This window comes from Ascaphus truei, chromosome 4 (assembly GCF_040206685.1).
Source record: "Ascaphus truei isolate aAscTru1 chromosome 4, aAscTru1.hap1, whole genome shotgun sequence".
Classification (NCBI taxonomy): Eukaryota; Metazoa; Chordata; class Amphibia; order Anura; family Ascaphidae; genus Ascaphus; species Ascaphus truei.
Genome location: NC_134486.1, coordinates 409,912,179 through 409,938,906, shown reverse-complemented (window position 1 = coordinate 409,938,906; position 26,728 = coordinate 409,912,179). Strand labels below are relative to the sequence as shown.

At 48.3% G+C, this 26,728-nt stretch overlaps 2 protein-coding genes across 4 annotated transcripts; both read right to left on the bottom strand.

The window, feature by feature from the left end:
- Window positions 1-1,570: 1,570 nt before the first annotated feature.
- LOC142493958 (uncharacterized) lies at window positions 1,571-26,246 on the bottom strand. Of its 3 annotated transcripts, none has more exons than XM_075598761.1 (4): window positions 25,550-26,246; window positions 20,597-20,890; window positions 8,685-8,827; window positions 1,571-2,890 (listed from the first exon to the last, which is right to left on the bottom strand). In XM_075598761.1, exons 3-4 carry the CDS (start codon window positions 8,758-8,760, stop codon window positions 1,887-1,889), a joined length of 1,080 nt encoding a protein of 359 aa, XP_075454876.1. In that variant the 5' UTR covers window positions 8,761-8,827; window positions 20,597-20,890; window positions 25,550-26,246; the 3' UTR covers window positions 1,571-1,886. The 3 variants fall into 3 exon arrangements, with proteins under 3 accessions (XP_075454876.1, XP_075454878.1, XP_075454877.1); XM_075598763.1 differs by having other exon boundaries at window positions 1,571-2,887; XM_075598762.1 differs by having other exon boundaries at window positions 20,597-20,802.
- Window positions 4,527-6,092, bottom strand: LOC142493961 (uncharacterized). The gene has a single exon (XM_075598767.1). It carries the CDS (start codon window positions 5,716-5,718, stop codon window positions 4,891-4,893), a length of 828 nt encoding a protein of 275 aa, XP_075454882.1. The 5' UTR covers window positions 5,719-6,092; the 3' UTR covers window positions 4,527-4,890.
- Window positions 26,247-26,728: the final 482 nt, after the last annotated feature.

Sequence of the window (26,728 nt, the reverse complement as noted above, 5' to 3'; positions counted from 1 at the left end):
GGAGATAAAAATGGAGAAGGGGAAAGAGAGAGACAGCTGAGGGGGAACAGAGAGACGGAGGAGAGATGGGGGAGGGGGGAGAGATGGGGTTCCCCAGAATTTCACAATATAATTCTAGGGTTCCTTAACCAAAATAAGGTCGCAAACCCCTGCATTAGAGGCTATGGGGAGTATCCATTAAACTGTGATAGCGCAGCCTGGGGAGCTATGGAACGGAAACTCCCATTAAAGTACTGGGACTGCATGACTATTGCAGTTTAGTGAATAACCACCTATGTATCAATGTCTCCCACCCGCAAAACTGGAGCAAAAAAAAGCCAATTTAATTAGAAAAGCGAAAAAAGCCAATTGCTTACTGTGGGACTTTATTTTTTAATAAATCTAGCATAGGCTTTTTTCATCCTGTTTTGCAACCAGGAGACTTTTATACATTGTGTATTATGTCCTCCACTTACATATACAGTTTGCTACAGGACGTGTTATATCTTCATGGACCAGAATGACAGTTTGTATTATATATACACTTTTTCATTGTACACAAGCTTTTAAAGCCTCAAAAGTCTCTTTTATACTGAATGTTATTTATTGTCTTTTAGTTCACCTTTGTTTGAATATGAATTTTTTTTACTTTAGAGGCATCTATAACCAACATGGAATTATACACAATGTATTCCAACACAAGTGTCGTGTGGGCGAGTATTAGCATATTGCATTTGTCATTCATCTGAAGCTTAGGCCCTTATGTTTAGCAGAAAGAAAATGGGGCATTAGGACCACACTGCAGGACAGGGGTTTCCAGCCTTTTTTTGGTTAAGCAACCTGTACCAGGGACTTATCCCTGTTTAAATAAAAGCCTCTAGTGGTCTTAGAAATCCAGCAGAGAGCTGGTTAATTGCAGCTAGACAATTAACCAGCTCCACCTGGGTAATCAGACAAAGGTAAAAACCTCCTGCTGGGAACAGACCCAGAGACTCCTTAGCACAGTCACAACTGTGCTGACAGAGGAGAGGATGTCTTGAGCAACAAATTGGTCTCTTTGAGTATACCTCTGCCCCAGGTCTCTTACACAACCCAATAATTATATTGTGAAATTCAACAGAACCCCAACCCTCTCTAATAGCACGTCTGAGATCAGATACATTGTAAGGAACCCCAACCCTCTCTCATAGCACGTCTGAGATCAGATACATTGTAAGGAACCCCACCCCTCTCTAACAGCGTGTCTGAGATCAGATGCATTGTACATTTTTCTGTATTGGTACAATTTTCAAATGACATGAGAATTGCAGGGAACTCTTTAGGGATGCCCGAAGAACCCAAGGATTCCTAGGAACGCCTGGTTGAAAAACACTGCTGTAGGATATACACTTTAGTAGATATCCCATAAAAATTGAGTTTGGTCCTTAACTGGTTTTAATTTCCGAATATTAGAATAGATTACACCCATCAACGTGTTAAAAACACATTTCAGATAAACCCCTATGCTTCTTCTGGCATTTTTGAAACCTAACTTGATGACTTCATTAACAAGATGAATCTTGCTAAACCTCTACAAAGGATTTTGTGGAGAAACATTCTGCAGTGATTTATTCAGTATCAGATGAGCTACAATTTCCTGTAAAGAGGATGGATTATTTACATTTTATAAGAAATATAAATTATAGGTGCTACTTAATGCTTTTCATTGTTACAACAAAAAAATGGACACTAAGTAACCTTCCTTAGGTTCCGTAATCTTTGCGCACACAAGTTTTGCTTGGTACAATTTAAGCAATATATACATAACTAAAAAAAGACCTTTCAGTTTGACTCTTTTTTTTAAATCAGCATTAACAAAACTTACCTTTTGCTATCTAAACCAATCACGCAACCGTCTATTAAAGCTGTTATAATGTATGTTTCACTTCTCCATGTATTTTCTGATGCCTGACACAACTTGAGCTATTGCTAAAGCTTCTCCCACATATAGTGCATGTATATGGCTTCTCTCCAGTGTGTTTCCTCTGGTGCCTCACACAGCTGGATTTATCACTGAACCTTCTCCCACAGTCATTGCATCCATATGGTTTATCACCAGAATGGATTCTCTGATGTAAGATAAGGTTTGAGCTGTTACTAAAGCATTTCCCACATTCTGTGCAAATGTAAGGTTTCTCTCCTGTATGAGTTCTGTTGTGTGATGTAAGGTGTGAGCTTTTACTGAAGCCTTTACCACATTCATTGCATGTGAAGAGTTTTTCTCCCGTGTGCACTGTTTTGTGTGTAATAAGCTGTGCGCTATGAGTGAAACATTTGCCACATTCAGTGCAGGCGTATGGTTTCTCTCCAGTGTGAGTCCTTACATGTGTAACAAGATGTGAGCTCTGAGCAAAACTTTTGCCACATTCATTGCATGTGTATGGTCTCTCACCTGTGTGAGTTCTCCTGTGCCTACCAAGATGTGATTTACACTTAAATTGTTTGCCACAGTCAGCACAGGCATGGGGTTTCCCTCCATTATGTGTTTTCTGGTGCAAATTATAACCCATCCAATCACTAAAAGTTTTCCCACAGTCACTGCAGATGTAGATTCTCTCATCTTCGTGGCTCTTCTGATGCTTCCCATACCCTGACCTTGTGAAGAAGGTTTTGTCACAGTTGTTACATTTGTACAGCTTCTCTGTTGTTAAGGTTATATTTCGGACTATAATGTCTGGTTGCTCTATGGAACTGCTTTCACTAGTCATGGGACTTGCAGGATCTCTGTGGGTCTCTTGCGCGTTGTACAATTTCTTACAGTGTCTGTCTTTTTGTAGGCGAGGGAAACACTCTTTAATTTCTGGATGTGTTTCATGTAAGATGATATGAGGGAGGTCATTAGACTGCTTTCCTCTTGTGGAACCATCATCTGCTGAAGATAAACACGTCTACATTTTCATACACATACTGTACAGTATTAACATCTTCAAACATGTAATTGCTGAGCTTCATATACACTAATACATTTGAGAGCATATGCTGATGAAGAACATTTTACCCAGGGATATAGTCTTGACTATTTAACACAGCCGTATTAAACCCAGCACTCGATTTTTAAGGAATGTTATTATTTAGGGAGAAGGAGCGGCTCAGTGAGTAAAAACACTGACTGGCACTGAGTTTGAACCAGGGGAGTCTGGTTTAATTCCCGGTGTTGGCTCCTTGTGATCTTGGGCAAATCACTTTATCTCCCTGTGCTTCAGGCACCAAAAACATAGGTTATAAGTTCCACAGGGCAGGGACTGTGTCTGCAAAAATGTCTCTGTAAAGCGCTACATAAAACTAGCAGCGCTATACAAGAACATGCTATTATTATTATTAGCGTAAGATTTAACAAAACACCTGCCTGTCCTCTGGGGTATAACTACTCATCTCTTTGTGACACCTTTGGTTAGATAATTATTTTCCTCTGTAACTCCCATAATGACCGTATAATAATTAGTCATGATCAAGGAAGAGAGTTGTTGTTTTTTCTCATTATTAGTTGATAAGAACCATCTTAGTATCTTGGCTATGCAGTGAAAACAGGGTACATGACCAGGGGACCAAGAGTTCCAGAGGAACCCGTGACTCAGAAAAAGGGTTCTTTCAGCTTGCGGCTTTCCCCAAAAAAACATTCGTACAACAACGTCACAAATGCTTGCAGAACCATATATACTGTGCAATGATGAGTGATATAACTCACAATATGACAAATTGCACCGCAGATGAAAAGAATATAGGCTGTTGGGTTCATAAAAGGCCAAATTGTTTGAGTGAAGTGCTTGATTGACATCTCACATTGTACTGTGTGTACTCCAGCAAAACGCAAAGAACGATTTGTTTTAAGTGAGCTTGTCTAATTTATTTAAGTGTATCAAAAGACATGCTAAAGAGCATCTAATGAATAAGTGCAGTATTCAACCTAAATTCCCAAACTCCATCACTTAATTAACATGCTAATTTGCACATTGTTAATAGTGCTAATGCAGCCAGGCATAATTTCATTTATCAATAGATAACCAAAGATGTGTTGCTAATGAGATAAAACAAAACAGTTTTTATTTTGACCTTTGAAATTTATTTTATTTTTATTTATTTATAAAATATTTTACCAGGAAGTAATACATTGAGAGTTACTTCTCGTTTTCAAGTATGTCCTGGGCACAGAGTTAAGACAAATAATACATGGTTACAAATACAGTTACATAAATGAACAGAGAATACATTATATACAGCAGGGCCCCTTTTCTCGGCGCTCCGTTTTTCGGCGATCCGCTGATACGGCGGCACCGAGAAGGGGGCCGCCATGTTGAATTAAAAATCGTACATGCGCAGAACGGGCGGGTGCGCCCGGCGCGCATGCGCAGACCGCCGGTTGCGTGCGCAGACCGCAGGTCGCACATGCGCAGAACGGCAAAAATACCGGTTTGTGCATGCGCAGCACTGAAAATCGCCGGATCTGCTTTCCGCCAATTTTCACTATACGGCGGGCCTCTTGAACGGAACCCGCCGTATACCTAGGGCCCTGCTGCACAAGACATTGCATGCACAGTTAAAGAAAATATATATTATGGGCGTATGAAACAGTTACAGACAAGATTAAAATGTGAGACAGCCTTAGATTTGAAAGAACTTAAACTGGTGGTGGATGTGAGAGTCTCTGGTAGGTTGTTCCAGTTTTGGGGTGCACGGTAAGAGAAGGAGGAACGGCCAGATACTTTGTTGAGCCTTGGGACCATGAACAGTCTTTTGGAGTCTGATCTCAGATGATAAGTGTGCTGCATGTGGTAGGGGTGAGGAGCTTGTTCAGTTTGACTCTTTTTATAATCAGCATTAACAAAACTTACCTTTTGCTATCTAAACCAATCACGCAACGGTCTATTAAAGCTGTTATAATGTATGTTTCACTTCTGCATGTATTTTCTGATGCCTGACACAACTTGAGCTATTGCTAAAGCTTCTCCCACATATAGTGCATGTATATGGATTCTCTCCAGTGTGTTTCCTCTGGTGCCTCACACAGCTGGACTTATCACTGAACCTTCTCCCACAGTCATTGCATCCATATGGTTTATCACCAGAATGGATTCTCTGATGTAAGATAAGGTTTGAGCTGTTACTAAAGCATTTCCCACATTCTGTGCAAATGTAAGGTTTCTCTCCTGTATGAGTTCTGTTGTGTGATGTAAGGTGTGAGCTTTTGCTGAAGCCTTTACCACATTCATTGCATGTGAAGAGTTTTTCTCCCGTGTGCACTGTTTTATGTGTAATAAGCTGTGCGCTATGAGTGAAACATTTGCCACATTCAGTGCAGGCGTATGGTTTCTCTCCAGTGTGAGTCCTTACATGTGTAACAAGATGTGAGCTCTGAGCAAAACTTTTGCCACATTCATTGCATGTGTATGGTCTCTCGCCTGTGTGAGTTCTCCTGTGCCTACCAAGATGTGATTTACACTTAAATCGTTTGCCACAGTCAGCACAGGCATGGGGTTTCCCTCCATTATGTGTTTTCTGGTGCAAATTATAACCCATCCAATCACTAAAAGTTTTCCCACACTCACCGTAGGTCGCACATGCGCAGAACGGCGAAAATGCCGGTTTGTGCATGCGCAGCACTGAAAATCGCCGGATCCGCTTACCGGCGATTTTCACTATACGGCGGGCCTCTGGAACGGAACCCGCCGTATACCCAGGGCCCTGCTGCACAAGACATTGCATGCACAGTTAAAGAAAATAAATATTATGGGCGTATGAAACAGTTACAGACCAGATTAAAATGTGAGACAGCCTTAGATTTGAAAGAACTTAAACTGGTGGTGGATGTGAGAGTCTCTGGTAGGTTGTTCCAGTTTTGGGGTGCACGGTAAGAGAAGGAGGAATGGCCAGATACTTTGTTGAGCCTTGGGACCATGAACAGTCTTTTGGAGTCTGCCTCAGATGATAAGTGTGCTGCATGTGGTAGGGGTGAGGAGCTTGTTCAGATAGCTGGGTAGCTTGCCCATGAAGAATTTAAAGGCAAGACAGGAAAGGTGAACTTTGCGCGTAGACTCGAGTGATGACCAATCTAGTTCTTTGAGCATTTCGCAGTGATGGGTGTTGTAGTTGCATGGGAGAACAAAACGACAAATTGAATTGTAGAGGGTGTCAAGTTTGCTAAGGTAGGTTTGAGGTGCCGAGCCATATACTATGTCTCCATAGTCAATAATTGGCATTAGCATCTGCTGTGCGATACGCTTTCTGACCAGGAGACTTAGGGAGGATTTGTTCCTCTAAAGTACCCCTAGTTTGGCATAGGTCTTGGTTGTCAGGGTATCAATGTGCATCCCGAATGTTAAGTGGGAGTCAAACCATATGCCCAGGTACTTAAAACTAGTGACAGGGGTTAGGGTGGTGTTAGTGTTGGTTCTAATCTGGAGCTCAGTCGCTGGAAGCTTTAAAAATTTAGTCAAATGTTCTCATGTTTTTATTTTGTATATACAGTATATAGTTGTTGCTACATTGAAGACTTTGGGGCTTATACAGTAAACTGCGATAGGGCCAATCCCGCACTATTTTAGGAAAGCCCCATTGACAATTTATAGAGATTAATCTGGAATCTAGAGCAGTGTTTTTCAACAGGGGTTCCTAGGGACACCGGGGTTTCCCAGGCCCCCCTAAAGGGTTCCCTGCCATTTTTAGATCATTTGAAAATTGTACCAAATACAGAAGAATTTACAATGCATCTGATCAGAGGGTTGGGGTTCCTTACAATGCATCTGATCTCAGATGCGTTATTAGAGAGGCTTGGGGCTCCTTACAATGCATCTGATCTCAGACGCGCTATTAGAGAGGGTTGGGGTTCCTTACAATGCATCTGATCTCAGACACACTATTACAGAGGGTTGGGGCTCCTTACAATGCATCTGATCTCAGGTGCGTTATAGAGAGGGTTGGGGTTCCTTACAATGCATCTGATCTCAGACACGCTATTAGAGAGGGTTGGGGTTCCTTACAATGCATCTGATCTCAGACACACTATTAGAGAGGGTTGGGGCTCCTTACAATGCATCTGATCTCAGGTGCGTTATAGAGAGGGTTGGGGTTCCTTACAATGCATTTGATCTCAGATGCGTTATTAGAGAGGGTTGGGGTTCCTTATGTAGCCATGTCTAAGATTGGTGTACATATCTCTTTCTCATGTTGGCAGTAAACCTGGTAAGTGTGCAGGATTGCCAGCAACAATCAATGAGGTTTGCCCTCACACCCTGGTGAGGTGCCATATATCCCCAAAGGAAGTGACAACATGCAATGTGCCCCCACTTAGTGGTACAGAGCAGGTTTGTTCTCTGGGGGGTGATATAAGACACAGCACTGCCTAAAGTTAGAGTTCAGTTTCCTGTTGTTGTGCTGCCTCTGTTCAGTGAGGCACGGGAAGGTTTGCAACAGTGTTGCAGTGTCTCATGCTAGCTGTGAGTCAGTGAGCATACGTAGCACATTGAGCGCAGAGTTAGAGGAGCTGGCAGACAGAGCAGCTCAAGAGAGGAGCTGAGAGAGACAAAGCAGCTCAGGAGAGGAGATTACAGCAGCCAGAGAAGCTGGGGAATCTCTTTGAGAGTAAAGGTGGAAAGCAGCTCTATTAGGGAGAAGGGACTTTCCTAATGGAGTACTGCACAGAGATGAGCGGCTGAGTTGCTATCTGTGAGGGGCAGCTTGCCCATACCATGCAAATAAAGATGTCTTGTTCGCATATACATCCACTGTGTGAGTGTGAAGTTACTCAGCAGTGGATGGCACCACCAAGAAGGAGTTCCTCACCAGGACCATCTCCCTGCGGAAGCATAGATCCTGATGAGGTGGAGGCGCTGCACATGATGTAAGTTGGACTCGCACCCACTACCTCAGCCAACTGTCCTGATGACATCCCCTAATACCATCAAGCGGGAGACTCAGGAGTCCTGTTACTTGCAGGTGCACCACCATACACGATCACGTAATGGGGACCGGTTAGACCACACGGGCCAATGTGAGATTGGGGGGGTCAGACAAGGGGGTCCACCCATTACACTTATAATGCATCTGATCTCAGACACTCTATTAGAGAGGGTTGGGGCTCCTTACAATGCATCTGATCTCAGGTGCGTTATAGAGAGGGTTGGGGTTCCTTACAATGCATGTGATCTCAGACGTGCTATTAGAGGGGGTTGGGATTCCTTACAATGCATCTGATCTCAGACGCTATTAGAAAGGGTTGGGGTTCCTCAGAATTTTACCATGTAATTATTGGTTTCCTTAATCAAAAGAGGTGGAAAAACACTGCTTTAGAGACTCTCCTGGAGGACATGACAAAAAAATATATAAAAATATATAAAAAAATTATTAACCCCTTTGCTGACGGAAGTGAGGAGGATAAATAGCCTATTTCCATGAAGTGAAATAGTGGTTTATCTTTGAACAGTAATAAAACATGTGCCAGATAAGAAAACTATATTTTTAGGACTTTTAAAAAATATAGACAAGAACAAAATAAAACTCACCTTGAGAGCAATATAAACTAGTGACACAGAAAAGCAACAAGGCTCAAGTTGCAATCAGCTTCTGTGTAACACGCGACCAAAATAGCCGTGGTCTTTTGACTGTGAGAATGAGATGATACATATTTAGGGAATGGGATTGTGTGTTATGCGTCTCTGGTGATTATTACATACCAGTGCTGGCTGTGCTAGCACTTTCCTTCTCCGTAGAATCTGTATTTCCACCAACACAAACCTCTTCTTGCTTCATTGTTGATGGACTTTCAGGTATCACTTGGATTGACCCGTTTGTGACCACAAAAATATGACATTATTCTCTATTATAAGAAGAAAATACATTTTTATTAAATGGCCAGTATTTTCCCTGCATGCTGGCTGTTCATTCACATGTGCAATTCCTCGTAGATTATCAAAAAAATGTGTACTGTACATAATTTAACACTGTTATCGGCTTCCTAAAAGAAATTTAATCCTACTTAAAAACAAAGCTTTCCTTGAATCTAAGATCCTGCTGGCTTTCCCCGAATCTAACATCCTGCTGGCTTTCCTCGAACCTAACATCCTGCTGGCTTTCCCTGAATCTAACATCCTGCTGGCTTTCCCTGAATCTAACATCCTGCTGGCTTTCCCTGAATCTAACATCCTGCTGGCTTTCCCCGAACCTAATATCCTGCTGGCTTCCCTCGAATCTAACATCCTGCTGGCTTTCCCTGAATCTAACATCCTGCTGGCTTTCCCTGAATCTAACATCCTGCTGGCTTTCCCCGAACCTAACATCCTGCTGGCTTTCCCCGAACCTAATATCCTGCTGGCTTTCCCTGAATCTAACATCCTGCTGGCTTTCCCCGAATCTAACATCCTGCTGGCTTTCCCCGAACCTAACATCCTGCTGGCTTTCCTTGAATCTAACATCCTGCTGGCTTTCCCTGAACCTAACATCCTGCTGGCTTTCCCCGAGCCTAACATCCTGCTGGCTTTCCCCGAATCTAACATCCTGCTGGCTTTCCCCGAACCTAATATCCTGCTGGCTTTCCCCGAACCTAACATCCTGCTGGCTTTCCCTGTACCTAACATCCTGCTGGCTTTCCCTGAACCTAACATCCTGCTGGCTTTCCCTGAACCTAACATCCTGCTGGCTTTCCCCGAACCTAGACATCCTGCTGGCTTTCCCCGAACCTAGACATCCTGCTGGCTTTCCCCGAACCTAATATCCTGCTGGCTTTCCCCCGAATCTAACAGCCTGCTGGCTTTCCCCCGAATCTAATATCCTGCTGGCTTTCCCCCGAATCTAACAGCCTGCTGGCTTTCCCCCGAATCTAATATCCTGCTGGCTTTCCCCCGAATCTAACATCTTGCTGGCTTTCCCCGAACCTAAACATCCTGCTGGCTTTCCACAAATCTAACATCCTGCTGGCTTTCCCCGAACCTAGACATCCTGCTGGCTTTCCCCGAACCTAGACATCCTGCTGGCTTTCCCCGAACCTAGACATCCTGCTGGCTTTCCCCGAACCTAGACATCCTGCTGGCTTTCCCCGAACCTAGACATCCTGCTGGCTTTCCCCGAACCTAACATCCTGCTGGCTTTCCCCGAACCTAACATCCTGCTGGCTTTCCCCGAACCTAACATCCTGCTGGCTTTCCCCGAACCTAACAGCCTGCTGGCTTTCCCCGAACCTAACATCCTGCTGGCTTTCCCTGAACCTAACAGCCTGCTGGCTTTCCCCGAACCTAACAGCCTGCTGGCTTTCCCCGAACCTAACAGCCTGCTGGCTTTCCCTGAACCTAGACATCTTGCTGGCTTTCCCCGAACCTAACATCCTGCTGGCTTTCCCCGAACCTAACAGCCTGCTGGCTTTCCCCGAACCTAACATCCTGCTGGCTTTCCCTGAACCTAACAGCCTGCTGGCTTTCCCCGAACCTAACAGCCTGCTGGCTTTCCCCGAACCTAACAGCCTGCTGGCTTTCCCTGAACCTAGACATCTTGCAGGCTTTCCCCGAACCTAACAGCCTGCTGGCTTTCCCCGAACCTAACATCCTGCTGGCTTTCCCCGAACCTAATATCCTGCTGGCTTTCCCTGAACCTAGACATCTTGCTGGCTTTCCCCGAACCTAACAGCCTGCTGGCTTTCCCCGAACCTAACAGCCTGCTGGCTTTCCCTGAACCTAGACATCTTGCTGGCTTTCCCCGAACCTAACAGCCTGCTGGCTTTCCCCGAACCTAACAGCCTGCTGGCTTTCCCTGAACCTAGACATCTTGCTGGCTTTCCCCGAACCTAACAGCCTGCTGGCTTTCCCCGAACCTAGACATCCTGCTGGCTTTCCCCGAACCTAACATCCTGCTGGCTTTCCCCGAACCTAACATCCTGCTGGCTTTCCCCGAACCTAACAGCCTGCTGGCTTTCCCCGAACCTAACAGCCTGCTGGCTTTCCCCGAACCTAGACATCCTGTTGGCTTTCCCCGAACCTAGACATCTTGCTGGCTTTCCCCGAACCTAGACATCCTGCTGGCTTTCCCCGAACCTAGACATCGTGCTGGCTTTCCCCGAACCTAACATCCTGCTGGCTTTCCCCGAACCTAGACATCCTGCTGGCTTTCCCCGAACCTAACAACCTGCTGGCTTTCCCCGAACCTAACAGCCTGCTGACTTTCCCCGAACCTAACATCCTGCTGGCTTTCCCCGAACCTAACATCCTGCTGGCTTTCCCCGAACCTAACAGCCTGCTGGCTTTCCCCGAACCTAACAGCCTGCTGGCTTTCCCTGAACCTAACAGCCTGCTGGCTTTCCCCGAACCTAACAGCCTGCTGGCTTTCCCCGAATCTAACATCCTGCTGGCTTTCCCCGAACCTAACATCCTGCTGGCTTTCCCTGAACCTAACATCCCGCTGGCTTTCCCCGAACCTAACATCCCGCTGGCTTTCCCTGAACCTAACAGCCTGCTGGCTTTCCCCGAACCTAACAGCCTGCTGGCTTTCCCCGAATCTAACATCCTGCTGGCTTTCCCCGAACCTAACATCCTGCTGGCTTTCCCCAAATCTAACATCCTGCTGGCTTTCCCCGAACCTAACATCCTGCTGGCTTTCCCTGAACCTAACAGCCTGCTGGCTTTCCCCGAACCTAACAGCCTGCTGGCTTTCCCCGAATCTAACATCCTGCTGGCTTTCCCCGAACCTAACATCCTGCTGGCTTTCCCTGAACCTAACATCCCGCTGGCTTTCCCTGAACCTAACAGCCTGCTGGCTTTCCCCGAACCTAACATCCCGCTGGCTTTCCCTGAACCTAACAGCCTGCTGGCTTTCCCTGAACCTAACAGCCTGCTGGCTTTCCCTGAACCTAACATCCTGCTGGCTTTCCCCGAACCTAACATCCTGCTGGCTTTCCCTGAATCTAACATCCTGCTGGCTTTCCCCGAACCTAACATCCTGCTGGCTTTCCCCGAATCTAACATCCTGCTGGCTTTCCCCGAACCTAATATCCTGCTGGCTTTCCTTGAATCTAACATCCTGCTGGCTTTCCCCGAATCTAACATCCTGCTGGCTTTCCCCGAACCTAACATCCTGCTGGCTTTCCCCAAATCTAACAGCCTGCTGGCTTTCCCCGAACCTAATATCCTGCTGGCTTTCCCCAAATCTAACAGCCTGCTGGCTTTCCCCGAACCTAATATCCTGCTGGCTTTCCCCGAACCTAACATCCTGCTGGCTTTCCCTGAACCTAACATCCTGCTGGCTTTCCCCGAACCTAACATCCTGCTGGCTTTCCCTGAACCTAACAGCCTGCTGGCTTTCCCCGAACCTAATATCCTGCTGGCTTTCCCCCGAATCTAACATCCTGCTGGCTTTCCCCCGAATCTAACATCCTGCTGGCTTTCCCTGAATCTAACATCCTGCTGGCTTTCCCCGAATCTAACATCCTGCTGGCTTTCCCCGAATCTAACATCCTGCTGGCTTTCCCTGAACCTAACATCCTGCTGGCTTTCCCCGAACCTAACATCCTGCTGGCTTTCCCTGAACCTAACAGCCTGCTGGCTTTCCCCAAACCTAACATCCTGCTGGCTTTCCCCGAACCTAACATCCTGCTGGCTTTCCCTGAACCTAACAGCCTGCTGGCTTTCCCCGAACCTAACATCCCGCTGGCTTTCCCTGAACCTAACAGCCTGCTGGCTTTCCCCGAACCTAACAGCCTGCTGGCTTTCCCCGAACCTAACATCCTGCTGGCTTTCCCTGAACCTAACATCCTGCTGGCTTTCCCCGAACCTAACATCTTGCTGGCTTTCCCTGAATCTAACATCCTGCTGGCTTTCCCCGAATCTAACATCCTGCTGGCTTTCCCCGAACCTAACATCCTGCTGGCTTTCCCCGAATCTAACATCCTGCTGGCTTTCCCCGAACCTAACATCCTGCTGGCTTTCCCCGAACCTAACATCCTGCTGGCTTTCCCTGAACCTAACAGCCTGCTGGCTTTCCCCGAACCTAACATCCTGCTGGCTTTCCCCGAACCTAACATCCTGCTGGCTTTCCCCGAATCTAACATCCTGCTGGCTTTCCCCGAATCTAACATCCTGCTGGCTTTCCCCGAAACTAACATCCTGCTGGCTTTCCCTGAACCTAACATCCTGCTGGCTTTCCCCGAACCTAACATCCCGCTGGCTTTCCCTGAACCTAACAGCCTGCTGGCTTTCCCCGAACCTAACAGCCTGCTGGCTTTCCCCGAACCTAACATCCTGCTGGCTTTCCCTGAACCTAACATCCTGCTGGCTTTCCCCGAACCTAACATCTTGCTGGCTTTCCCTGAACCTAACATCCTGCTGGCTTTCCCCGAACCTAACATCTTGCTGGCTTTCCCTGAACCTAACATCCTGCTGGCTTTCCCCGAACCTAACAGCCTGCTGGCTTTCCCTGAACCTAACATCCTGCTGGCTTTCCCCGAACCTAACATCCTGCTGGCTTTCCCTGAACCTAACATCCTGCTGGCTTTCCCCGAATCTAACAGCCTGCTGGCTTTCCCCGAACCTAATATCCTGCTGGCTTTCCCTGAATCTAACATCCTGCTGGCTTTCCCCGAATCTAACATCCTGCTGGCTTTCCCCGAACCTAATATCCTGCTGGCTTTCCCCGAACCTAACATCCTGCTGGCTTTCCCTGAACCTAACAGCCTGCTGGCTTTCCCCGAACCTAATATCCTGCTGGCTTTCCCCCGAATCTAACATCCTGCTGGCTTTCCCCCGAATCTAACATCCTGCTGGCTTTCCCCCGAATCTAACATCCTGCTGGCTTTCCCCGAACCTAACATCCTGCTGGCTTTCCCCGAACCTAACATCCTGCTGGCTTTCCCCGAACCTAACATCCTGCTGGCTTTCCCCGAATCTAACATCCCGCTGGCTTTCCCCCGAATCTAACATCCTGCTGGCTTTCCCCCGAATCTAACATCCTGCTGGCTTTCCCCCGAATCTAACATCCTGCTGGCTTTCCCCGAACCTAACATCCTGCTGGCTTTCCCCGAACCTAATATCCTGCTGGCTTTCCCCGAACCTAATATCCTGCTGGCTTTCCCTGAATCTAACATCCTGCTGGCTTTCCCCGAACCTAACATCCTGCTGGCTTTCCCTGAATCTAACATCCTGCTGGCTTTCCCCGAACCTAATATCCTGCTGGCTTTCCCCGAATCTAACATCCTGCTGGCTTTCCCCGAACCTAATATCCTGCTGGCTTTCCCCGAATCTAGACAGCCTGCTGGCTTTCCCTGAATCTAACATCCTGCTGGCTTTCCCCGAACCTAACATCCTGCTGGCTTTCCCCGAATCTAACATCCTGCTGGCTTTCCCCGAACCTAATATCCTGCTGGCTTTCCCCGAACCTAACATCCTGCTGGCTTTCCCTGAACCTAACAGCCTGCTGGCTTTCCCCGAACCTAATATCCTGCTGGCTTTCCCCCGAATCTAACATCCTGCTGGCTTTCCCCGAACCTAACATCCTGCTGGCTTTCCCCGAACCTAACATCCTGCTGGCTTTCCCCGAACCTAACAGCCTGCTGGCTTTCCCCGAACCTAACAGCCTGCTGGCTTTCCTTGAATCTAACATCCTGCTGGCTTTCCCCGAATCTAACATCCTGCTGGCTTTCCCCGAATCTAACATCCTGCTGGCTTTCCCCGAACCTAATATCCTGCTGGCTTTCCCCCGAATCTAACATCCTGCTGGCTTTCCCCCGAACCTAATATCCTGCTGGCTTTCCCTGAACCTAACAGCCTGCTGGCTTTCCCCCGAATCTAACATCCTGCTGGCTTTCCCAGACCCTAACATCCTGCTGGCTTTCCCCCGAATCTAACATCCTGCTGGCTTTCCCCCGAATCTAACATCCTGCTGGCTTTCCCCGAACCTAATATCCTGCTGGCTTTCCCCGAACCTAATATCCTGCTGCCTTTCCCCAAATCTAACATCCTGCTGGCTTTCCCCGAACCTAATATCCTGCTGGCTTTCCCCGAACCTAATATCCTGCTGGCTTTCCCCGAACCTAATATCCTGCTGGCTTTCCCCAAATCTAACATCCTGCTGGCTTTCCCCCGAATCTAACATCCTGCTGGCTTTCCCCCGAATCTAACATCCTGCTGGCTTTCCCCCGAATCTAACATCCTGCTGGCTTTCCCCCGAATCTAACATCCTGCTGGCTTTCCCCGAACCTAACATCCTGCTGGCTTTCCCCGAACCTAACATCCTGCTGGCTTTCCCCGAACCTAACATCCTGCTGGCTTTCCCCGAACCTAATATCCTGCTGGCTTTCCCCGAATCTAACATCCTGCTGGCTTTCCCCGAACCTAACATCCTGCTGGCTTTCCCCGAATCTAACAGCCTGCTGGCTTTCCCCGAACCTAATATCCTGCTGGCTTTCCCCGAACCTAACATCCTGCTGGCGTTCCCCCGAATCTAATATCCTGCTGGCTTTCCCCCGAATCTAACATCTTGCTGGCTTTCCCCGAACCTAAACATCCTGCTGGCTTTCCCCAAATCTAACATCCTGCTGGCTTTCCCCGAACCTAGACATCCTGCTGGCTTTCCCCGAACCTAGACATCCTGCTGGCTTTCCCCCGAATCTAATATCCTGCTGGCTTTCCCCCGAATCTAACATCTTGCTGGCTTTCCCCGAACCTAAACATCCTGCTGGCTTTCCCCAAATCTAACATCCTGCTGGCTTTCCCCGAACCTAGACATCCTGCTGGCTTTCCCCGAACCTAGACATCCTGCTGGCTTTCCCCGAACCTAGACATCCTGCTGGCTTTCCCCGAACCTAGACATCCTGCTGGCTTTCCCCGAACCTAACATCCTGCTGGCTTTCCTCGAACCTAGACATCCTGCTGGCTTTCCCCGAACCTAGACATCCTGCTGGCTTTCCCCGAACCTAGACATCCTGCTGGCTTTCCCCGAACCTAACATCCTGCTGGCTTTCCCCGAACCTAGACATCCTGCTGGCTTTCCCCGAACCTAACATCCTGCTGGCTTTCCCCGAACCTAACAGCCTGCTGGCTTTCCCCGAACCTAACAGCCTGCTGGCTTTCCCCGAACCTAACAGCCTGCTGGCTTTCCCTGAACCTAGACATCTTGCTGGCTTTCCCCGAACCTAACAGCCTGCTGGCTTTCCCCGAACCTAATATCCTGCTGGCTTTCCCTGAACCTAGACATCTTGCTGGCTTTCCCCGAACCTAACAGCCTGCTGGCTTTCCCCGAACCTAACAGCCTGCTGGCTTTCCCTGAACCTAGACATCTTGCTGGCTTTCCCCGAACCTAACAGCCTGCTGGCTTTCCCCGAACCTAACAGCCTGCTGGCTTTCCCTGAACCTAGACATCTTGCTGGCTTTCCCCGAACCTAACAGCCTGCTGGCTTTCCCCGAACCTAGACATCCTGCTGGCTTTCCCCGAACCTAACATCCTGCTGGCTTTCCCCGAACCTAACATCCTGCTGGCTTTCCCCGAACCTAACATCCTGCTGGCTTTCCCCGAACCTAACATCCTGCTGGCTTTCCCCGAACCTAACAGCCTGCTGGCTTTCCCCGAACCTAGACATCCTGTTGGCTTTCCCCGAACCTAGACATCTTGCTGGCTTTCCCCGAACCTAGACATCCTGCTGGCTTTCCCCGAACCTAGACATCGTGCTGGCTTTCCCCCGAACCTAGACATCCTGCTGGCTTTCCCCGAACCTAGACATCCTGCTGGCTTTCCCCGAACCTAACAACCTGCTGGCTTTCCCCGAACCTAGACATCCTGCTGGCTTTCCCCGAACCTAGACATCCTGCTGGCTTTCCCCGAACCTAGACATCCTGCTGGCTTTCCCCGAACCTAGACATCCTGCTGGCTTTCCCCGAACCTAACATCCTGCTGGCTTTCCTCGAACCTAGACATCCTGCTGGCTTTCCCCGAACCTAGACATCCTGCTGGCTTTCCCCGAACCTAGACATCCTGCTGGCTTTCCCCGAACCTAACATCCTGCTGGCTTTCCCCGAACCTAGACATCCTGCTGGCTTTCCCCGAACCTAACATCCTGCTGGCTTTCCCCGAACCTAACAGCCTGCTGGCTTTCCCCGAACCTAACAGCCTGCTGGCTTTCCCCGAACCTAACAGCCTGCTGGCTTTCCCTGAACCTAGACATCTTGCTGGCTTTCCCCGAACCTAACAGCCTGCTGGCTTTCCCCGAACCTAATATCCTGCTGGCTTTCCCTGAACCTAGACATCTTGCTGGCTTTCCCCGAACCTAACAGCCTGCTGGCTTTCCCCGAACCTAACAGCCTGCTGGCTTTCCCTGAACCTAGACATCTTGCTGGCTTTCCCCGAACCTAACAGCCTGCTGGCTTTCCCCGAACCTAACAGCCTGCTGGCTTTCCCTGAACCTAGACATCTTGCTGGCTTTCCCCGAACCTAACAGCCTGCTGGCTTTCCCCGAACCTAGACATCCTGCTGGCTTTCCCCGAACCTAACATCCTGCTGGCTTTCCCCGAACCTAACATCCTGCTGGCTTTCCCCGAACCTAACATCCTGCTGGCTTTCCCCGAACCTAACATCCTGCTGGCTTTCCCCGAACCTAACAGCCTGCTGGCTTTCCCCGAACCTAGACATCCTGTTGGCTTTCCCCGAACCTAGACATCTTGCTGGCTTTCCCCGAACCTAGACATCCTGCTGGCTTTCCCCGAACCTAGACATCGTGCTGGCTTTCCCCCGAACCTAGACATCCTGCTGGCTTTCCCCGAACCTAGACATCCTGCTGGCTTTCCCCGAACCTAACAACCTGCTGGCTTTCCCCGAACCTAACAGCCTGCTGACTTTCCCCGAACCTAACATCCCGCTGGCTTTCCCTGAACCTAACATCCTGCTGGCTTTCCCCGAACCTAACAGCCTGCTGGCTTTCCCCGAACCTAACAGCCTGCTGGCTTTCCCCGAACCTAACATCCTGCTGGCTTTCCCCGAACCTAACAGCCTGCTGGCTTTCCCCGAACCTAACATCCTGCTGGCTTTCCCGAACCTAACATCCTGCTGGCTTTCCCTGAACCTAACATCCTGCTGGCTTTCCCTGAACCTAACATCCTGCTGGATTTCCCAGACCCTAACATCCTGCTGGCTTTCCCAGACCCTAACATCCTGCTGGCTTTCCCAGACCCTAACATCCTGCTGGCTTTCCCAGACCCTAACATCCTGCTGGCTTTCCCTGAACCTAACATGTTTCTGGCTTCCCAGCTCTGATACCAGAGCAGACCACATTTTACCAACAGACAAATACTTGTACTTTTTTTGTGCAGTATCCCAAGCCCAATTAGTATGTGTATGTTTATGATCAATTGTATTATTATTATCGTTTCTATGTAAAGCTTTGAGGCTGGATAGGTGCGAAGTGACCCAGGAGAAGGCTGTTTCACTTAGGCTAAAGGAGTGAAGAATGTCCAGGAGAAGCGGGTGATCAACAGTGTCGAAGGCAGCAGAGATCCAGGAGAATTAGTAGACAGAAGTGGCCCTTAGATTTAGCTGTGAGTAGGTCATTGCTCACTTGTGTTAGTGCTGTCTCAGTTAAGTGTAGAGGACAGAAACCAGATTGCAAAGAGACAAGCAGGGAGTTGGAGGAGAGAAAGAGAGACAAGCAGTTATACAACAGTCGCTCAAGTAGCTTGGAGGCAAAGGGGAGAAGAGAGATAGGGCGGTAGTTAGAGGGGGGAAGATGAGTCAAGTGAGGGTTTCTTGAGAATGTGTGTGATGAGAGCATGTTTGAAAGAAGATGATAATGTGCCAGAGGGGTGAGAGAGGTTAAACAAAGGTGAGTTAGGGTGGAGCTTAGTGTGCCAGAGAGGGTGCGGAGGAGATGTGAGAGAATAGGATCAAGTGGGCAAGTTGTAGGGCGAGATGATGAGGAATGTGGAGACCTCGTCCTCAGTCACAGGGGCAAATGAGCTGAGAGTGGGTATAAGTGTGTGAGGGGAGGTAGATGTGTGAGTGTCACAGGGGAGACTCCTGGAACGGGTAGGACTTCGGTGGGAGCAGGCAAGGATTGTTGGGGTCACGGACTGAGCTTGGAGGCAGGCAGCAAGCAGGATCGTCGGGGTCACAGGCAGGGTGCAGTGGCAGGCAGCAAGCAGGATCATCTGGGTCACAGGCAGGGTTCGTGGCAGGCAGCAAGCAGGATCGTCGGGGTCCCAGGGTCAGCAACAGAAAGGCAGGAGCAGGGCAGAATAGCAGGAACTGAGACTAGGGAGCAGGAACAGGACTGGGACTTGCTAGCAGGAAACAGGCAGGGGCAATCTAGTTCAATAGCAAGGGCCTTTAATAACATAAACAGATCAGGGCAGAGGGAGTCTGGACACAAAACAAAGGCAAGGGAGGAACAGGAAACTATAAAGGACAGAGGACAGGAGCAACAAGAGGAGACAGACAGACAGAGGAACCCCAGAGCAGACAGAACACAGCAGCAAACCCGGTGGACAGAGCAAGGAACTGGGAGAGAGGTAGATTTGTCAGGGCAATTTAAAATATGTCAGGGCTATTTCCTGACAGTGAGGGGAGGTAGGTGTGCGAGGGGAGGTAGGTGTGCGAGGGGAGGTAGGTGTTGCATGTGGAGTTTGACATGAAGAAATGTCATGTCTGATTGACTTAATCTTGTCTGCAGTAGGTGGCGAGGTCGTGGTCCGTGAGGGTAGAGGGTGGTGTAGGTGTAGTTGAGCAGAGAAGGGAGATAAAGGTGGCGAATGGGACATTGAGGGTTAGAGGACAAAGTATGCAAGAGTGACGAAAAGTTGGTTTGCCTGGCAAGGGACAGGGCAGTATTACAGGAGGAGAGCATACATTTATAGTGATGTCTGCCTTAGAGCGGGATTTCCTCCAGTAATGTTCTGCAGTACGTGAGCACTTTGAGGTAGCGGGTGAAGAGGGTGTGGCATGGCTACAACACTGACTGACAGGTGGGTTACTGCAGCACCAATCAGTGAGGGGGGAGGAGAGAAGAGAGCAGGCGGCAGGGGTTGGGGGTGGGGGTGAGGCAGAGACCTGCAGGACTCAGCCAGCTGTCATTCCTCTCCGTTATGTCAATGGGAGGGGAGGAGTGTCAGTGTGCTGTGTGTGTAAGTATGCAGTGTGTCAGTGTGCTGTGTGTGTAAGTATGCAGTGTGTCAGTGTGCTGTGTGTGTAAGTATGCAGTGTGTCAGTGTGTTGTGTGTGTAAGTATGCAGTGTGTTGTGTGTGTGTGTAAGTATGCTGCTGTATGTCTGTCAGTGTGCTGTGCAGTGTCGCCCTGCATTAGTGTGGTGTGATGTGTGCTAGTGCCTGTCAGTGTGCTGTATGTGTGTGGGGACGGTGCAGTTGCAGGAACTTGCCCCGGGTGCACAAACAAGTTATGCCTCTGCTCTTACTCCTCCAGTGATAAAAGCGTTCTACTAACCACCACCACTCTCTGTGCTCCCTGTGGGTTTTTTTGTCTGCCCAGAAATTCAGAGCCACTCAGGTCCAATCAGTGCACAGGAAGAACAGATATGAGAGATCCTAATATCTGATATCCACTGGCAGCCAGGAGAGTCTGCATCGCTTCCTGCAGTTTTAAAGCAGCAATCCCCTATTTATTTTTACTTACCTTAACCTGGGGGGGTACCCCAAAGCTGATCGGGATCCTCCGACTTCCGGAGACCCCCTTACAGATATTTGCATTTTCTGGTCCAGTGTTTGAAACACAAATACGGATTCCCCATATAAAGCTGCAACGTCATCTCCCGTAACTGTCTATTGGCCTTCGGAACGAGCCTGTCGGTGTCCGTATCTCGGGAACAGGGATCCCCGGAACTTGGGGCACCCCAGATCAGGTAAATTTAAAAAACAATAATTATATCCATATAATACCAAGCTGCGGAAACGGCTGCTTTACATGAACCTACAGAGACACCAATAACGCACATGACAAACCACTCTGCAAATTAGTCCACACATCAGCTTTCTAATGGGAAACCCCAGTTATTCAAATATATTGGACCCAAAGGAACATGGTGACAATGTTATGAACGATTCTGCCCCCTTTCCCAGGGGCCTCCTCTGTAGAAACGTTTATTACCAATATACAGTATTAGATTGTAAGATCTCTTGCATGCTCCTTCACCCTTCTTCCCTCCCTTCAACACAAGAAAGCAGTGTAAAGGTATACAGTACAAACCCTAGACTCAGCATAACGATACTCAATTGTCCCCCTCCTCCTGTACATCTCATTATCTTACACCTGGTGCTAACCAATTACCCCCCCCCCCCCCCCCGGGTTCCCCGAGCTCCGAGAAGGGGTATCACAGCGCAATCTGATATTAACTGCTACGGACTTTAACGGCAGTTTAACCCTTTGAGTGTCATGCCGCCTCCGGCAAAGTGTGATCACGGGAGCGCTTTTGAAAGTAGTCACGTGACCACTGCGGCCCTTGACCCGGAAACGGAAGAGGAGGAGCCCTCCTCTTCCATTTGGCTTCAGTTCGCGTCCTGGGCTCTATGGGGAACGCGATCTAACCTGAAAAAAAATCTTCCCTTGAGCATGATGTGGCCACGAACAGGGCAGGTTTTCAGGATATCCCTGCTTCAGCACAGGTGGCTCAATCAGTCCCAGTTTCAGCCCAGGTGGCTCAGTCTTTGACTGAGCCACTGATTGAGCTACCTGGGCTGAAGCAGGGATATCCTGAAAACCTGACCTGTTGGTGGCCCTTGAGGACTGGAGTTGGCCGCCCCGGCGCTACGTCATGGGGCCCTCGAACTGCCAGACACCATGACGCAGTGATTACGTCATGGCACTCCCAAAGGGCTAGGGGGATGCAGCTCTGATACTCCTTAACAGTTTCTGGAATCCCCTCCTTACTGGGAACACCTGGCCCAGTGTTTTTCAACCAGGGTTCCTAGGAGCCTCGGGTTCCCCTGGGCCTCCCTAACGGGTTCCCTGCAATATACTGGTCATTTGGAAATTGTATCAAATGCAGAAGAATTTGCACTGCACATGATCTCAGACGCGCTATTAGAGAGGGTTGGGGTTCCTCATAATGTATCTGATCTCAGACACGCTATTAGAGAGGGTTGGGGTTCCATACAATGCATCTGATATCAGACGCGCTATTAGAGAGGGTTGGGGTTCCTTACAGTGCATCTGATCTCAGACGCGTTATTACAGAGGGTTGGGGTTCCTTACAATGCATCTGATATCAGACGCGCTATTAGAGAGGGTTGGGGTTCCTTACAATGCATCTGATCTCAGACGCGCTATTAGAGAGGGTTGGGGTTCCTTACAGTGCATCTGATCTCAGACGCGCTATTAGAGAGGGTGGGGGCTCCTTACAATGCATCTGATCTCAGACGCGCTATTAGAGAGGGTTGGGGTTCCTTACAATGCATCTGATCTCAGACGCGCTATTAGAGAGGGTTGGGGTTCCTTACAATGCATCTGATCTCAGACGCGCTGTTAGAGAGGGTTGGGGTTCCTTACAATGCATCTGATCTCAGACGCGCTATTAGAGAGGGTTGGCGTTCCTTACAATGCATCTGATCTCAGACGCGCTATTAGAGAGGGTTGGGGTTCCTTACAGTGCATCTGATCTCAGACACGCTATTAGAGAGGGTAGGGGCTCCTTACAATGCATCTGATCTCAGACGCGCTATTAGAGAGGGTTGGGGTTCCTTACAATGCATCTGATCTCAGACGCGCTATTAGAGAGGGTTGGGGTTCCTTACAATGCATCTGATCTCAGACGCGCTACTAAAGAGGGTTGGGGTTCCTTACAATGCATCTCATCTCAGACGCGCTATTAGAGAGGGTTGGGGTTCCTTACAATGCATCTGATCTCAGACATGTTATTAGAGAGGGTTGGGGTTCCTTACAATGCATCTGATCACAGACGCGCTATTAGAGAGGGTTGGGGTTTCTTACAATGCATCTGATCTCAGACATGTTATTAGAGAGGGTTGGGGTTCCTTACAGTGCATCTGATCTCAGACGCGCTATTAGAGAGGGTAGGGGCTCTTTACAATGCATCTGATCTCAGACGCGCTATTAGAGAGGGTTGGGGTTCCTTACAATGCATCTGATCTCAGACGCGCTATTAGAGAGGGTTGGGGTTCCTTACAATGCATCTGATCTCAGACGCGCTACTAAAGAGGGTTGGGGTTCCTTACAATGCATCTCATCTCAGACGCGCTATTAGAGAGGGTTGGGGTTCCTTACAATGCATCTGATCTCAGACTCGCTACTAAAGAGGGTTGGGGTTCCTTACAATGCATCTCATCTCAGACGCGCTATTAGAGAGGGTTGGGGTTCCTTACAATGCATCTGATCTCAGACATGTTATTAGAGAGGGTTGGGGCTCCTTACAATGCATCTGATCTCAGACGCGCTATTAGAGAGGGTTGGGGTTCCTTACAATGCATCTGATCTCAGATGCGCTATTAGAGAGGGTTGGGGTTCCTTACAATGCATCTGATCTCAGACATGTTATTAGAGAGGGTTGAAGTTCCTTACAATGCATCTGATCACAGATACGCTAATGGAGATGGTTGGGGGTTCCTCAGAATTTTACTTAGGGTTCCTTAACGAAAAAAGTTTGGAAACCACTGATCCTAGCCAATAATATACACATTATTATATTTGTTTTCAGTGGATACATTTGCAAAAATAATGTTACACAAAGTCATATAACATAAGACTCGGTTATCTCACAAAACATATTATTAGTCTCTGGTTCCTATTCAATATGCAGTGAAGGCGTCTTCCAAATGACCCCAATGGCTCAGATCTCAAATGAATGGGAAGTCGGTGAGTGAGGTTCCCATAGGGCAGGGGTGCGCAAACTGGGGGTGCGCGCTTCCCCAAAGAATTTCAATTAAATGCCGGTGAAACCCGCGAGTCCTCCGTAAGTTCCTTAAACCTTGTCTCCAGCGGCTTCTGGCGACATGTCGCCATGGCAACACGGCGTTAAATGTCGCTGCGCGGTCACATGATGTCGCGTTACCATATGTCGTGATATCAGAAACGCCAGAGACAATTTAATGGGGGGGAGGGTGGGCGCGAGCAGGGGGGGAGAGCAGACAGGGAGGTGCAGACGGAAAAGTTTGTGCACCACTGCATAGGGAATTCTTGGAGCCCTATGCAGTGATCGAGACCATCACTGCATTTTCCAATGGAGTTCTCTGACTGTCTTCCCTTGTACACAACAGAGTGATCTAAACAAGGGGGCTGCTAGTTATCAACACTGCGGCAAAATTAGCTCATTAGCTAATGTGCAACAATACCACCAATGTTGTACACTTTGACACAGGGCACAGTCTATCCTCAAAGGAGAAGATTTGTGCAAAGTTAGGATGCTGAAGTCCAGCGGTGCATCATGCTATGCAGAAGATGAACCAGACTGGCTGCAGACCTTCCAACACTGGGCACATAGAAATAGGTACACTTTAGTTCCCTGGTCAATGTGGGATACAGGAGCTTACTATATATAGCATGGCTGGCCCAGACTGCCTCTCTGCCTCCTGTCATGTAAGTCCTGATTGCTACAGGCTGTGGCGGGCTATCCTTGGGGCATTGACCCCCCTCATGCTGACTCTCTGAGTGACAGAAGAGGTGGTGCCACAAGAGTCTGTGTACAGCCAATAGTGGTACAGACCTTGTGCCCTACCCTTCTGGAGTCTCAGATAGGAAGTGCTAAATTATAGTGAGTCCAGCTCCCACCTTCCTAGGGTGAGGAAGCAAAGGAAAGTTCTCTTCCTCCCCTCCTGGGGAGAGGAGGTGTGTGCTGATCCTCCTGGTTGGGAGTGAGACATGCCAGTCAGTCCCTCCCTGGCTGGCTGATAAAAGAGAGATCAGAGGCCTCAAGACTACCAGAGAACCCGGCACCATCCAGAGGCCTGGGACCCTCTGACATCCATCTGCATCCGCTGTATACCATCTGCAGTGACGGCCCAAATAAAGCCAAATGTTTTATATACCCCTGCCTGAGTCTACAGTCTATTGGGCAGGGGTGTGAAAGAAGTCTGTTCTGGTGGGGACTGTCTCTGGAAATCCTGGAGCCCACTGGAGCTGACACCCATGAGTGAAGACTAAAGATCAACAAAAGCCTGTCCTGTTCCCCACACCATCACGGACCACTGAGGTCTCCTGGACCCTCAGAGGTATGACCGCACCACAAACACCTGTAGCAGCAGTAAATCTTCCAGAGAGGGGGGGAAACAGTGCTACAGTACATGCAAGTGAACACCTCCAAGAAGGCTCCATAAAACTATTTATTATATGCATTTAGATTGGATAACCAAGAAAACACTGGGATTTCTGGATTTAGTTGTATATACAGTATTGTACTTGTATATTCATGACATAGAACAATAACTTCCTTATTATAACTGGCAGATTACTTAACAAATCAGGTATTTATCCTCAAGCTGCTGTAATTAGCTGAAGGTTCTGAGCTTTAACCAATAGGATGCCGGCAGTGGGGTTCTGTCCTCAGGGGGGAAAGACAGAATAGGTACACCTGGTTTTAATAAATACAATAGGTACAAGACATAAAAATAGATACAGTACCTGCTTAATAGGTACAGTTGGAGGGCATGGAGCTGCACATAGCCCCGACTTCCATTGGCAGGAGCTGCAGGACTATGTGTGATCCCTGTAAAAAGAGCAGCCAGGCAGGTGATCCATGTACAGTATAAAGAGCAGCCTCGCAGAGGATACCTGTATTTAAAGCAGGCAGGTGATCCCTGTATAAAGAGCAGGCAGGCAGGTGATCCCTGTATATAAAGAGCAGCCAGGCAGATGATCCTGTATATAAAGAGCAGCCAGACAGATGATCCCTGTATATAGAGCAGCCAGACAGATGATCCCAGTATATAGAGCAGCCAGGCAGGTGATCCCTGTATATAAAGCAGGCAGGTGATCCCTGTATATAGAGCAGGCAAGTGATCCCTGTATATATAGCAGGCAGGTGATCCCTGTATATAGAGCAGGCAGATGATCCCTGTATATAGAACAGCCAGGCAGGTGAACCCTGTATATAGAGCAGCCAGGCAGATGATCCTTGTATAAAGAGCAGGCAGACAGGTGACAGGGTACACAAGCTTCTTAAAGATCTCCTACAGATACTCTATGCAAGGAAATATTGGTGATAGACTGTATATATTCTATGCAGGGAAACATTGCTGATACACTGTACATATAGCGATAACCGGCCATATCAAGGGAGTGCAACTAAATCACAACCCAGGAAACAGTCATTACCCTGCAGGATTGCTACACTGAGACTCTCGCAGAGGATGCTGGGAGATGTAGTTACTTTCTACAGAGGGCCCTTGTCATGAGGTACCCTGAGTTTGTGAGGAGGACTACAACTCCCAGGAACACACAGCAGATCGCAGCTCCATGCGCAGTGTGCCTGTCTGCAGCCTTGCACATTGCAGATGTGTTACATGTTGTATTCTGAGTGTAATATTTGCACATTACAGATGTGTTACATGTTGTATTCTGAGTGTAATATTTGCACATTACAGATGTGTTACATGTGTTCTGAGTGTAATATTTGCACATTACAGATGTGTTACATGTGTTCTGAGTGTAATATTTGCACATTACAGATGTGTTACATGTTGTATTCTGAGTGTAATATTTGCACATTGCAGATGTGTTATATGTGTTCTGAGTGTCTGATATTTGCACAGTGCAGATATGTGTTACATGTTGTGTTCTGAGTGTCTGATATTTGCACAG